At 42.3% G+C, this 15991-nt stretch overlaps 1 protein-coding gene across 5 annotated transcripts in view; it reads right to left on the bottom strand.

The window, feature by feature from the left end:
- Nucleotides 1-15991, bottom strand: part of LOC134344972 (ribosomal protein S6 kinase alpha-5) — a 338866-nt gene that overhangs the window by 183175 nt on the left and 139700 nt on the right. For all 5 annotated transcript variants that reach the window (XM_063045114.1, XM_063045122.1, XM_063045107.1 and 2 more), the window contains one exon: nt 6862-6977. In XM_063045114.1, the coding sequence (XP_062901184.1) occupies nt 6862-6977 (116 nt within the window). The remainder of the gene's footprint in view (nt 1-6861; nt 6978-15991) is intronic.

Here is a 15991-nt window from a genome sequence, read left to right on the forward strand (position 1 = left end):
CTCAACCTTTAGGAAATCCTGCACAAGGACTCCCAAGTCCCTTTGCACCTTTGATTTCTGTATTTTCTTTCCATTTTAAAAATAGTCTATGACTTTACTCCTTTTACCAAAGTGCATGACCATACATTTCCCTACACTATATTCTATCTACCACTTCTTTGGCTATACTCCTGAACAGTCTAAGTCCTTCGGCAGACTTCCACACCATTACCTCCCTTCAACCTATCATCTGCAAACATGGCCACAAAGCAAGCAATTACATTGCCCACATCATTGACATATAACGTGAAAAGAAGCGGTTCCAACACCAGCCCCTGTGGAACACCACGAGTCACCAGCAGCCAATTAGCAAAGGCCCCATTTATTCCCAGTCTTTGCCTCCTGCCAATCAGTGAATCTTCCACTTCTGTTAGAATCTTTCTTGCAATACTATATCTCGTTTAGCAGACTCAGATGCAGCACCATGTCAAAGGCCTTGAAAATTCAAGTAACCAACATCCACTAACCCTCTTGTCTATCCAGCCTGTCATTTCCTCAAATAATTCCAACAAGTTTGTCAGGTAAGATTTCCCCTTAAGGAAACCATGCTGATTTTGGCCTACTTTATTGTGCCAAGTACCTTGAAACCTCATCCTTAATAATGAACTCCACCATCTTGCCAACACTCAAGTCAGGCTAACGGGCCTACAATATAATTTCTTTTGCCACCCTACTTTCTTAAAGAGTGGAGTGACATTTGCAATTTTCCAGTCCTCAGGAACCATTCCAGAATCCAGTGATTCCTGAGAGATCACTGCTAATGAATCTTCAATCTCTTCAGCTACCTCTTTCAGAACTGAGGTGTAGTCCATTTTAGAACATGGATCAGTAACTTGAAGCTGCAAAGTTGTAGCCATTACATTAGCCACTCGGTTGTCACAACAGTAGGAATGGCTGTCGAATGTTCCAGGGTTTTAGATGTTTCAAAAAGGACAGGAAGGGAATTAAAAGAGGTGGGGAGTGCTAATCAGGATAGTATTACAGCTACAGAAAGTAAGGCCATCATGGAAGGATCCTCTACTGATTCAGTCTGTGGAAGTCAGAAACAGGAAGGGAGAAATTACTCTAGTGAAGGGGCTCCTAATTTTTTTTAATACCATGGACCCCTATGATTAACAGAGGTGTCCATGGACCCCAGGTTGGGAATCCCTGCTCTTGGGAATTTTCTAAATAACCCCCAAAAGCAACAAAGCCACTGAGGAACAGACTGGGAGGCAGATTTTGTAAATATGCAAAAATAACAGGATTGTTTTCTTCTTCAGGGTGATTCTACTTCCCCAATATTTATTGATACTTTCTTAATACAAGAAGTTGAGATGGGGCAGAATTTCTCAGCTGTGTCCAGGAAGGATTTCTGACACTATCTGGACAAGCTGACTATAGAAGAGGTCATACGGCATCTAGTATTAAGCAATAAACCTGGTCAGATCTCTTGGTGGACAAACATTTCAGAGACAGTGACCACAACTCCCTGAACTTGACCACAGCCTTGGACAAGGATAAGAGCAGCAGTATAGGAAAGTTTTTAATTGGGAAAGGACTAATTATGATGCCATTAGTAGGAATTGGAAGTGTAAACAGCGAACAGATGTACTCAGGGAAATTATCAACAGAAATGTAGATGTTGTTTAGGAAGTTCTTACAGGGAATTCGGAATAGGTTTGTCTCATTAAGGCAGGGAACATGCTATAGAGTTAAGAGGCCCTCATTATAGTTGACAAGAGAAGTGAAACATTTAGTTAAGTGAAAGATGAAAGCATACTTACGCCTGTAAGTCCATGACGAGTGATGTTTGCAGGGATCTCTGCTCTTTGTGATTTTTATAAATGTCTCATATTCAGAAAGACTGGTTTAGTAAGTTTGCAGATGAGACAGGGGTTTGTGGTGTGGTGGACAGCGGAAGGTTGTTGTATATTGACATTGGGGCATTGACAGGATGCAGATTTGGGGTGAGAAGTGGCAGATGAAATTTGAGTCATAGAACACTACAGCACAGAAACTGGCCCTTTGGCCCAATTAGTCCATACTAAGCCATTAAACTGTCTAGTCTCATCAAACTGCACTCAGACCACAGCCCTCCCATCTGTGTACCTATCCAAATTTATTTTAACTTTTGAAATAGAACCACCATCTACCACTTAAGCTGGCAGCTTGCTCCACATTCTCACAACCCTCTGAGTGAAGTTCACCCCCATGCTCCCCTTAAACATTTCACCTTTCACCATTAAGCCATGACCTCTGGTTGAGGTTTCACCCAACCTCAGCAGAAAAAGCCTACTTGCATTTACCCTATCTATACCTTTCATAATTTTGAGTACCTCTATCAAATCTCATTAATATTCTTTTTAAGGAATAAAGTTCTAACTTTTTCAACCTTTCCTTATATCTCAAATCCTCAAGTCCCAGCAACTTAATTGAATTTTTTTTCTGCATCCTTTCCTTCTTATTTGCATCTTTCCTGTGGGTAGATGACCAAAACTAGACACAGTACTCCAAAATGAGTATTTATTACTTAATTTTAAATGCCAAGCTACTGAACTTACTTGACCAACCTCCCATGCGTGACTTTGTCAAAGTCCATGTGGACAGTATGCATTGCCTCACCTTTAACTTTCTTGGTAACTTCCAAGGTGAGACCAGGTGAGGAGGATCCTCACAGGGTCTCACCTATACCCCTCACCTGGATTGAAATATTAAATCAGTTTGATTCAAGGGGAATACACTTTATTTTCAAAGTAAAATTAAAAGAATATTGCAAACAACAGGAATTCTGCAGATGCTGGAAATTCAAGCAACACACATCAAAGTTGCTGGTGAACGCAGCAGGCCAGGCAGCGTCTGTAGGAAGAGATGCAGTCGACGTTTCAGGCCGAGACCCTTCGTCAGGACTAACTGAAGGAAGAGTGAGTAAGGCATTTGAAAGTTGGAGGGGGAGGGGGAGATCCAAAATGATAGGAGAAGACAGGAGGGGGAGGGATGGAACTAAGAGCTGGACAGGTGATTGGCAAAAGGGGATACGAGAGGATCATGGGACAGGAGGTCCAGGAAGAAAGACGGGGGGGTGGGGCCAGAAAAAGGAGAGTGAGAGAAAGAATGTGTGCATAAAAATAGGTACAGATGGGGTACGAGGGGGAGGTGGGGCCTAGCGGAAGTTAGAGAATCCAACCTGATGGCATGAACATAACTCTGCTCTCAAACGCATCTCGCCCATTTCACGTACATCTGCTCTCACTCCATCCTCCCGCCACCCCACTAGGAATAGGGTTCCCCTGGTCCTCACCTACCACCCCACCAGCCTCCGGGTCCAACATATTATTCTCCGTAACTTCCGCCACCTCCAACGGGATCCCACCACTAAGCACATCTTTCCCTCCCCCCCCTCTGCATTCCACAGGGATCGCTCCCTACACAACTCCCTTGTCCATTCGTCCCCCCATCCCTCCCCACTGATCTCCCTCCTGGCACTTATCCGTGTAAGCGGAACAAGTGCTACACATGCCCTTATACTTCCTCCCTTACCACCATTCAGGGCCCCAAACAGTCCTTCCAGGTGAGGCAGCACTTCACCTGTGAGTCGACTGGGGTGATATACTGCGTCCAGTGCTCCCGATGTGGCCTTTTATATATTGGCGAGACCCGACGCAGACTGGGAGACCGCTTTGCTGAACATCTACGCTCTGTCCGCCAGAGAAAGCAGGATCTCCCAGTGGCCACACATTTTAATTCCACATCCCATTCCCATTCTGACATGTCTATCCACGGCCTCCTCTACTGTAAAGATGAAGCCACACTCAGGTTGGAGGAACAACACCTTATATTCCGTCTGGGTAGCCTCCAACCTGATGGCATGAACATCGACTTCTCTAACTTCCGCTACGCCCCACCTCCCCCTCATACCCCATCTGTTACTTATTTTTATGCACACATTCTTTCTCTCACTCTCCTTTTTCTCCCTCTGTCCCTCTGAATATACCTCTTGCCCATCCTCTGGGTCCCCCCGCCCCCTTGTCTTTCTTCCCCGACCTCCTGTCCTATGATCCTCTCGTATCCCCTTTTGCCAATCACCTGTCCAGCTCCATCCCTCCCCCTCCTGTCTTCTCCTATCATTTTGGATCTCCCCCTCCCCCTCCAACTTTCAAATCCCTTACTCACTCTTCCTTCAGTTAGTCCTGACGAAGGGTCTCGGCCTGAAACGTCGACTGCACCTCTTCCTACAGATGCTGCCTGGCCTGCTGCGTTCACCAGCAACTTTGATGTGTGTTGCTTAAAAGAATATTGTTTTACTTGCCCATTGGAATGCACAACAAAGGTTTAAAATAAGGGATTGAGAAGCAATTCAGGGCACGAGTCGTGTTCAAATGTAAAAGTAAATAGCTGCCTTCACTACAATGTAGTTCACATTAAATATTTTGAAATGTTATTCCCATGCGATTTCTCCCATTTTATTATTCTATTTCATGGATTTATCCCTTAAATAGGCATATACTACTGTGTAAAATCCAGGGGCCTTCTTATAGAAAAAAGTAAGCTGTTACCCGACACAGTGGTAGAGATTACTGACTGAGATTACTCCTAAATGACCAGAATCCTGCAATTCAAGGGCAACAAACAGTTTATCCCTTTTGGTTGGTAGAAGTGAGTTGTTTTATGGTGGGAAACTACTAAAATGCTAGTGCTCAGGCATTATTACAAGGAACACAAAGTTAGCCTGCAGGTATACAAGAAACATTTGAGAAGGCAAATGGAATGTTGACTCAATTCCAAAGGGAATGGGAGAAAGATCTGGGAAGTCCTGCTCCAAATCTGTAGGGAGACCATATCTGTAGAATTGTCCTATTTATAAAAGGAAAAATAAATGCTTTGGAGGTGTTGCAGTAAATATTCATTAGATTAGTTAAATGTGTCAACTGTACATGAAGACATACTTTGAAATGCATCACTTGTGTCAACGACCACAGTCCAAGGATTGTGTTGGTGGCAGCATGCAAGTGTTGCCACATTTTTGGCATCAACATATAGTATGCACACAACTCGCTAACCCTAACTGTATGTCATTGGAATGTGGAAGGAAATTAGAGCACTCGGAGGAAACCTACACAGACACAGGGAGAACATACAAACTCCCTACAGGAATTGAACCTTGATTGGTGATCGCAGGTGCTGTAAAGCATTGCGCTAGCCACTATACCGCTAGCCGCTATACCGCCGTGCCTTTCTCAATCCCATTAGATTGATTCCTAGGATAAAGGTGTGTCCTGTGAATAGTGATTGAGGTGAAAAGGTTCTGTATTCTTTAGAGTTTAGAATAAGTAGTGATCTCAACTGAAACATTAGATTCTGAGTGACTTGACAGGACATATAACGAGAAGGGGAAATCTAGAACAAGGAGTCATGCTTAGGAAAGGAACCAGCTATTTAAGTTTGAGGACAGAAAAAGGAATTTCTTTGTTGAGGTTTGAGAAGTTTTTGGCAGGGCTGTGGTGGCTGAGTCAGTGTGCAGAATTAGATATGGGGACTTTACAGTTAAGAAATCAGAGACTTAACCCCAGATTCTTCCGAATGGTAAAACAAGCTCAATGGGCCATATGGTCAATTTTAATTTCTTGTGATTTTGTGTGTTAGGTAACAAAAATATTTTCTAATGAGGATGTTACTAGGACTAGAGGACATGAGAAGGATTGAGTAGTTGGCCAGGCTAGGTCTTTAGTCCTTGGAATACAGGAGTATGAGAGGCAATCTTATATCTTATAGTAGAAGGAGGCGGAACCATGAGGGAGGTGATAGGCAGCTGGGGGAGGGGGCAGAGTGAAACTGGGATGGGGGAAGGGAATTACTGGAAGTTTGAAACTGGGATGGGGGAAGGGAGGGGGAGGGAATTACCGGAAGTTTGAAACTTGGTTCCACCTCCTTCTACTACCCACTGTGCTTTCCCCTATTCCTTCTTCACCTTTCCTGCCTATTCCCTCCCCCACCCCTTTATCTTTCCCCTTACTGGTTTTTCACCTGGCATCTACCAGCCTTCTCCTTCCCACCCTCACCCCACCTTCTTTATAGGGCTCCTGCTTCCTTCCTCTTCACTCCTGACGAAGGGTTCCAGCCCAAAACATTGACTGTTCTTTTCCACGGATGCTGCCCAACCTGCTGAGTTCCTCCAGCGTGTTGTGAGTGAATCTTCTACAAGTGTCACTGATAATGTGCATGGTAACAATCTATTTCACAGGGTAGGGGAGTGTGAAGCTAGGAAGCGCAAGATTAGGGTGAGAAGAGAATGATTTATAAGGGGATCTGAAGGACAACCTTTTCATGCAGAGTACATGAAACAGGCAGCCAGGAGAAGTGGTTGAGGCAGGTACAACATCATTTAAGAAGCACTTGTATAGGTACATGGATGAGTGAGGCAAACACAGGACTAAAAGTGTGAACATCATGAATAGGCTGAAAGGTCTATATCTGTGCTTTATTGTTCTATGATTCTATAATAACCTCATCGTATCTTGCACAGATAAAAGACTCAAATCATTGTGCAGGTGACATTCAAGTTTCAGAGTCATACAGTGTGGGAGCAACCCATTCAGCCCATCACATCCACACCAATCAGTGGGCACCCATATTCCAGCACATGGCTCTTATTTTTCCATGCCTAGATAGCTTAAGTGGTTGTCCACATATTTCTTAAAATGCATTTGGCAATTCTGCCTTCAACAAGTTCTCAATCATTGACAGTGAAATTATCAAGCTCCCCAATCTACAAAGTAAACATTGTGTGTCCTCTTTACCAGGTTAAACCCAATGCAATCCTTACCCAGAAGTGGTGTGCCTTACCTTGTGTAGATGTTCCAGTGCCAGCACTATCTCCCCACTGTATATTCTCACTGCATTCTCTGTGAAACGTTCTCTTTGTGACAAGTGAGTGAATAATTCCCCTCCATTCACATAGTCTGTCATATAAAACGAAATGTTATTCACAAAATAAAGAAACTGACTGAATAAAATGGAGAAAATACATAGCAGGAGATAATGTTAAACAGAAACAGATGTTTAGCAGCATAATGCGAATAAGAATTTACTTTCAGACAATTTACTAACTTACTAATAAGAAAAAACTGCATTGACTTTTTGCCACGCTTGTTAATAAATATAGAGTTTTTTTCCAGGATGTTACCCAAAAAAAAAGCTGATGACGGCAAAGCAGTCAATGTTGTCTACATGGATTTTATCATCATAATTATGTACTGTGTCGTATGACCATGGGCAATCATTGTCTTTCCACCACCATGATTGTTTTTGGCAAATTTTTCTAAAGAAGTGGTTTTCCATTGCCGTCTTCTGGGCACTGTTTTTACAAGATGGGTGACCCCACCTATTATCAATACTCTTCAGAGAATGTCTGCCCAGCATCAGTGGTCGCATAATCCGTATTTGTGATATGCACCAACTACTCATATGACCGTAAACATGAGGAAATCTGCAGATGCTGGAATTTCAAGCAACACACATAAAAGTTGCTGGTGAAACGCAGCAGGCGAGGCAGCATCTCCAGGAAGGGGTACAGTCAACGGTTCGGGCCGAGACCCTTCATCAGGACTAACTGAAAGAAGAGCAAGTAAGAGATTTACAGAGGATGGGCAAGGGATATAGTGAGAGGGACAGAGGGAGAAAAAGGAGAGCAAGAGAAAAAGAATGCGTGTGTAAATAAATAAATAAATAAATAACAGATGGGGTGCCGGGGGGAGGGGGGTGGTGGGGCATTAGCAGAAGTTTGAGAAGTCAATGTTCGTGCCATCAGGTTGGAGGCTACCCAAACAGAACATAAGGTGTTGTTCCTCCAACCTGAGTGTGGCTTCATCTTGACAGTAGAGGAGGCCGTGGATAGACATATCAGAATGGGAATGGGATGTGGAATTAAAATGTGTGGCCACTGGGAGATCCTGCTTTCTCTGGCGGACACAGCGTAGGTGTTCAGCAAAACGATCTCCCAGTCTGCATCGGGTCTCATCAATATATAGAAGGCCGCATCAGGAGCACCGGATGCAGTATATCACCCCAGCTGACTCACAGGTGAAGTGTCGCCTCACCTGGAAGGACTGTCTGGGGCCCTGAATGGTAGTGAGGGAGGAAGTGTAAGGGCACGTGTAGCACTTGTTCCACTTACAAGGGTAAGTGCCAGGAGGGAGATCAGTGGGGAGGGATGGGGGGGACGAATGGACAAGGGAGTCGCGTAGGGAGCGATTCCTGCGGAAAGTGGGGGGGGGAGATGTGCTTAGTGGTGGGATCCCGTTGGAGGTAGCGGAAGTTACAGACAGTTATATATTGGACCCGGAGGCTGGTGGGGTGGTAGGTGAGGACAAGGAGAACCCTATTCCTAGTGGGGTGGCGGGAGCATGGAGTGAGAGCAGACGTGCGTGAAATGGGGGAGATGCGTTTGAGAGCAGAGTTGATGGTGGAGGAAGGGAAGCCCCTTTCTTTAAAAAAAAAGGACATCTCCGTCGTCCTGGAATGAAAAGCCTCATCCTGAGAGCAGATGCAGTTGAGATGGAGGAATTGCGAGAAGGGGATGGCATTTTTGCAAGAGACAGGGTGAGAAGAGGAATAGTCCAGATAGCTGTGGAGTCAGTAAGCTTATAGTAGACATCAGTAGATAAGCTGTCTCCAGAGATAGAGACAGAAAGATCTAGAAATGGGAGGGAGGTGTCGGAAATGGACCAGGTAAACTTGAGGGCAGGGTGAAAGTTGGAGGCAAAGTTAATGAAGTCAACGAGCTCAGCATGCGTGCAGGAAGCAGCACCAATGCAGTCGTCGATGTAGTGAAGGAAAAGTGGGGGACAAATACCAGAATAGGCTTGGAACATAGATTGTTCCACAAAGCCAACAAAAAGGCAGGCATAGCTGGAACCCATACGGGTGCCCATGGCTACACCTTGAGTTTGGTGGAAGTGGGAGGAGCCAAAGGAGAAATTATTAAGACTAATTCCGCTAGACAGAGCAGAGTGGTGGTAGAGGGGAACTGGTTAGGTCTGGAATCCAAAAAGAAGCGGAGAGCTTTGAGACCTTCCTGATGGGGGATGGAAGTATATAGGGGAAGTATATACTCATATGACCATCCACCACCTGTTCCCATGGCTTCAAAAGATCCTGATCAGGGAACTAAGCAAGTGCTACACCTTGTCCAAGGGTGGCAGGCTAGTGGAGGGAAGGAGCATGCCTAACATCTCTTTTGGTAAAGACGCAACTCCACCCTGCCACCCAAAATGGACTTCAACAAGACACTTCACATGGTCCTATATGGAAGGTTGGCCAAGGAGTGCCAAGTCATTTGGCATTTATAATGAGTATATTGGGCCAGCAGGAAAAATAGGCTGAACAATGGCAGATGGTATTTAATGCAGACAAATGTGAGGTGTTGCACCTGGGAGGACGAACCAGGGTAGGTCTTGCATTGGCCCCTGAGGAGTACGGTAGAAGAAAGGGATCTGGGAATACAGGTCCATAATACATTGAAAGTGATATCATAGGTACATGGGGTCATTATGAAAGCTTTGGGCATATTGGCTTTCATAAATCAAAGTACTGAGTTGACACGTTATGTTGAAGTTGTACAAGATGTTGCTGAGGCATAATTTGGAGTATTGTGCACAGTTTAGATCACCTACCTACAGGAAAGATGCAAATAAAGTTGAAAGAGTACAGAGAAAATTTACAAGGATATTGCTGGGACTGAAAGGCCCGAGTTGTAAGGAAAGATTGAAAAGGTTAGGACTTTATTCCTTGGCAGGTAGAAGTTTGAGGGGAGATTTGATACAAGTGCACAAAATTATGAGGGGTATAGATAGGGTAAATTCAAGCAGGCTTTTTCCACTAAGGTTGGGCGAGACTACAACTAGAGGACATAGGTTAAGGGTGCAAGGTGAAATATTTAAGGGGAACATGAGGGGAAATTTCTTCACAGAGTGGTGAGAGTGTGAAATGAACTACAAGTGCAAGTGGTAGATGCGATTTTGATTTCAATGTTCAAGAGAAGTTTAGATAGGTAGATGAATTGGAGGGTTATGGAGGGCTATGAGCTGGGTGCACATCAATGGGACTAGGCAGTTTAAATGGCTTGGAACAGACCAGCTGGGCCAAATGGCCTGTTTGTATTGTTTTCTAGGATTCTAAATCACTAAAGTTAATTTTTGCAATCCCTTCCACTTTAGTTATGAGAAACCACTTGCATCAGTTTCATAAAAACACTTAAGCAAAAAAAAAACTGGCGTATGACTAGTACCATTTTTAGAGTGCCTCTCACTTCCATTTTAGGAAGCTCCAAACTGCTTCCCCCCACCAACAAAAGTTAGCTTTATTTATCACATGTGCATCAAAACATACAGTAAAATGCATTATTTGCACCAATCAAATCAACGAGGATTGTGTTGGACAAGTGTTGCCTCACTTTCGACGCCAACATAGCATGCCCACACTTACTAACCCTAACCCATACATCTTTGGAATCCATCAGGAAACTGGAGTGCCCGGAGGAAATTCACATGGTCATGCGGAGAATGTAAAGACTCCTCACAGGCAGACATGGGATTTGAATCCCAATCATTGAGGACTGGCGCTTTGAAGCAACTGGGCCAACCACTACGTTATTGTGCCAACTCTTTTTTTAAAAAAAGGTTTTCATATTAACAGTTTTTTTTCAGCTCAGTCATTATAGCACTACAGGAAAATAGGCAGGAAAGTTTACACAGCAAGATCCCATAAATGTCAGCAAAAATGTTCAAAGTAAATTATCATAATACATGTATGTCACCATATACTACCCTGAAATTCACTTTCTTACATGCTTTCACAGTAAAACAAAGAAATGCAATAGAATCAATGAAAAACCATACATGCAGACTGATAACCAATGGCCAAAAAAAAAATGTGCAAATACAAAATAATAATAATGAATTTTTAACATCTTTACCAAATGACAACACACTCAATCAGGTGTCAGTCAGATAGATGAGTATTACAAGTTGGTAAAAGCAAAAGTACAAAATACATCACAAAGGAAAAAGGTTCCAATTGTTCTGATGGCTGGATACTTTTTCGCAGAACATTTTGTGCACATTCGTTTGTTATTTAACTTTGTCTACGTTTCAAATGTAAAAACATAATACTGAATTGTACAGAACAAATATGAAACAGTATGGAATTCAAAAAATCTGAATCAACAGGAAAAGAATGGAAAAAGAGCCATCTGGGAGGCCAGAACAATCACTCTATTGTTCATTGACTTCTGAAGTTTTCTTTGACCCCAACTGTGTCAAGCAGATGGCACATTACTGACATTTTCAAGTCAGTAACATTGGACTGTACATCACTACAGTTGCAAACATGTACAAAACTGGCCAGGTGAAGTGAAATGGACAGTTTGCCAACAAAACTCTGTTAATAGTCCCAACTGTAAGAAATTCCAAAGACAAACAATTGCTAACTATTTTCAACACGTAACTTGCAACACAAAAGCCAAACAAGTTAATTCCCCATTCAAGGATTTCTTATAATTTTCAGAGTTATAAGCACATAAACCCAGAAGACTGCATTTGAGAAGTCTTACAATAAAGGCCATTAAACTCAAAGCATATGGAATTCAGAAAAAAATGGAAATAAATGCTAGTGGAAATAGAAACAGCATCTGATATTTCATGCAGACAATGGCAACACGTTGCATAAAGGAGGAAGCGTATTCAAAGCTTTCTCCATGGTGTTGAAATAACTATGGACAGAATTGAAAAGGACAAACAAGATGAACTCAACAAGTCAGGCGGCATCTCTAGAGAGGGCAGCATGGTAGTGTAGCTTAACATATCGCTTTACACCGCCCGCAATCAGCAATTTGGTTTCAATTCCCGCTGCTATCGGCAAGTTCTCCCTGTAACCGTATGGGTTTCCTCTGGGTGCTCTAGTTTCCTTCAAAAATCCAAACCCATACAGGCTAAGACTACTAAGTTGGCGTTAGACACGTGGCAGCATGTGAGCAGCCCCCAGCACAATTTTTGAATGTGCATTGACACAACAATGTATTTCACTGAACACACGAGGAAACCTGCAGATGCTGGAATTTCAAGCAACACAAATAAAAATTGCTGGTGAACGCAGCAGGCCAGGCAGCATCTATGGGAAGAGGTACAGTCGACTCTTCCTCAGGACTAAGTGAAAGAAGAGATGTAAGTTAGTCCTGACGAAGGATCTCGGCCTGAAACGTCAACTGTACCTCTTCCTATAGATGCTGCCTGGCCTGCTGCACTTACCAGCAATTTTTGTGTGTCGCAATATATTTCACTGTATGCTTCAATGTGACAAATAAAGCTAATTGTTTTAAAAAAGGTGGAGTTGACATTTCAGGTCGAGACCCTTCATCTGAAGTGAAAGATAGAGGGGAGATAGTCCGTATAAAAAGGTGAAGGTGGAAAGAAGAAAAGAGAAGTGATAGGTGGATCCAGATGAGGAGAGGCGATAAGCAAATGGAGGAGGGAAGAGTGGGAAGAGTGACAGAGATTGGGAGGTGATGGGTGGGGACACAAAGGACTGCAGATGGAATCCAATGAGAGGAAGGTGAAGCATTTCTAGCAGACTTCTTTCTCAAAGTAATCAATCACGAGAGCAAAAATTAACAATGGAAACAGAATACCAAACTGCAGAGGCAGAAGAGTAACTCAGAATCAGAACCAGGTTTATTATCACCAACATGTGACGTGAAATTTGTTAACTTAGCAGCAGCAGTTCAACGCTGTACATAATCTAGTGGAGAGAGAAAAAAAATAGAACATAATAATAAGTAAATCAATTACATATATTGAATAGATTTTTAAAAATGTGCAAAAACAGAAATACTGTATATTAAAAAAAAGTGAGGTAGTGTCCAAAGATTCAATGTCCTTTTAGGAATCTGATGGCAGAGGGGAAGAAGCCGTTCCTGAATTGCTGAGTGCGTGCCTTCAGGCTTCTGTATCTCCTACTGATGGTAGCAGTGAGAAAAGGGCATGTCCTGGGTGCTGGAGGTCCTTAATAATGGACGCTGCTTTTCTGAGACATCGCTCCCTAAAGATATGCTGGGTACTTCATGGGCTAGTGCCCAAGATGGAGCTGACTAGAAAGCCCCCTCCATTACTCTCTGTGCACCCAGGACTGTGTCGGCACCCACAGCTCTGAACCATTAATTAAATTTGCAGATGATACTACATTGATTGGCCTCATCTCAAATAATAATGAGGCAGCCTACAGAAAAGAAGTCATCACTTGACACAGTGGTATCAAGAAAACTACCTCTCCCTCAATGTCGCAAAAACCAAAGGACCTGGTTGGGGACTACAGGAGGAACAGACACAGGCTCAGCCCTATTGACGTCAATGGATCTGAGGTTGACAGAGTAAACAGCTTTTAGTTCCTCAGTAAACACATCACCGGGAATCTCACTTGGTCTGTACATACTGGCTGTATGGTAGAGAAAAGCACAACAGTGTCTCTTTCACCTCAAACGGTTGAAGTAGTTCAGCACGAGTCCCCAAATCCTAAGGACTTTCCATAGGGGTACAATTGAGAGCATCCTGACTGGCTGTATCACTGCCTGGTATGGAAACTGTACTTCCCTCAATTGCAGAACTCTGCAGAGAGTGGTACGGACAGCCCAGTGCATCTGTGGATGTGAAGTTCCCACTATTCAGGACACTTACAGTGACAGGTGCATAAAAAGGGCCCAAAGGATCATTGGGGACACAAGTCACCCCAACCACAAACTGTTCCAGCTGTTACTATCCAGGAAGCAGTACCGCAGAATTAAAGTCACGACCAACAGGCTCAGGGACAGCTTTTTCCACCAGGCCATCAGACTGATTAATTCACGCTGACACAGTTGTATTTCTCAGCTATTTTGACTGTTCTGTTGTACATCTTACTGTACATACTATTTATTACAAATTACTATAATTTGCACATTCAGGCGGAGAGGTAACAAAGATTTTTACTTATGTATGTGAAGGATGCAAGAAATAAAGTCAATTCAATTCAAAGTAATTGCAATAAAATTGTCTATAATTTTGGTCAGACTGTGCCTTGGTTGTTGCATGATTGCTGTTTGTAAAAAAATAATACTGGAAGCCAAGCATTGTGGCATTAGAGATATCTATTCAAAGTATAAACTGCAGTGTTTAAATTGATTAAAATCACAGAGGAAGCATTTTCTAACTGATTCAACAATCAGTTATTGAGACAAAAAAGGCTTAAATTATTTAATAAATAGTGTTACACATACAAAGTGCTAGAGGAATTCAGCAGGTCAGGCAGTATCTATTGAGGGGAATAAACAGTCATCATTTCAGGCCAAGACGCTCGCAAGAGAAGAGGACACATTGGATGTATGAATTAAAAGGGCTGAAGGTCTTTCTTATCTGTGTATTTTGATGACATTGTGAATTTCAAGGTAAACATGGTATGAGACAATTTAAAAAAGTTACTGAAAATTTTAAACAGGTCACATCAAATTACTCAATTATTATGTATTTAACACCCCCCATAAATTAACATGTGAACTGTACTCTTTAAAACAAAGAACCGGAGATGGTGCAAAAAAGACAAAAACAAAAAAATACTGGAAACACTCAGGTCAGGCAGCATCTGCGCAAAGAATGAAAATCAATGCTTCAGGTTGAAGACCTTACATCTGGGATTGCTCTCCTGTTAAGAGTGAGTAGCCTGGGATTATAATTTTGTTTAATTATTACAAATCACTGACTGTTAGAAATCTCTGACCATAGATGCAAATCATTTACAGCTATTTCTCTAAATTAGTTCATACTTAGGAATGATTTTATTTTATTTAGAGATACAGCACGGTAACAAGCCTGACCTAATAAATCCATGCCACCCATTTACACCTATATGACTAATTAACTTCAGCAAAATTTTTGTATGCAGTGGATTATGGTTAATTGTGGCACACTGGAACCAATAAATTTTGGCCCAGCTCAGCGACTGCACTAATTAGCCAAAGTTTCCTGGAAATAGTTTAAAAAGTTTTTAAAATGGTAAATTGAGTAAGAAATTGTGTATTTAAATGAAATACAGAACAAATTAGAACACTGCCAATAATACTACACTACTATAAAACAGTTGCAGGAGGAATTCACCTGTGTCACATTCTTTTAACAGTAAATGAACAAAACCAGGCAGACATCTAGTGTAGATAATGGACTGCCTTCATACGATGCTGTCAATGATTGCTTGCTCCAAATCTTCATTTTCATTGTAACATTCAGGATGATTGTCGATACCTTCAAATTCTTTGTAATTTCTAACTTGAAGTAGTGAAATAGTTTCATTTTCATTCATGGCCATTTCTGGCATCTCCAAGCTTGAATGCTTAACAGTGAGCAAAACAGTTCTGAATTGATGATTTCTCACCAACTATCAGTGACAAAAATTGTTGCTTTTTGAACATAAATATACACAACGGATACAATCAAAACATTGCGTTGTATCTAAAGGCCACACAGCACATGTGACTAACCCTAGTTAGAAGCTGTTCGGCATCAGTCTCCTGTACCCAATTAAGAAGCATAGTGTCCCAAATAAACAAAGGGAATCTTGATTATTTTCTCGATTAGCTTTTGTTCTTTAAGAGTTGTCCCAGATAAGTAGCTGCCCTGATTAACCGATGGCCCAACTGATCGGAATCCACTATATTTACAACTTAGTTGTATTCTTGAGAGAATGATCCAATTGATACCAAATCTTCCTGCGATCTCAGTTCCCTTTATAGCATGGACACCTTTGAACTAAAAGGCACAGTGTTCAGCAACACTTTCTGCTCCTTTATAAGCAAAGTTTCACAGAGACAAGAAAACAATTGCTTATACATGTGCATAGACCAAAAGAGACTGGTATTTCTAGGGAGTTTGTCCCCCCACACACTTTTTGGCACATT

Source organism: Mobula hypostoma, chromosome 1 (assembly GCF_963921235.1).
Source record: "Mobula hypostoma chromosome 1, sMobHyp1.1, whole genome shotgun sequence".
Taxonomy (NCBI): domain Eukaryota; kingdom Metazoa; phylum Chordata; class Chondrichthyes; order Myliobatiformes; family Myliobatidae; genus Mobula; species Mobula hypostoma.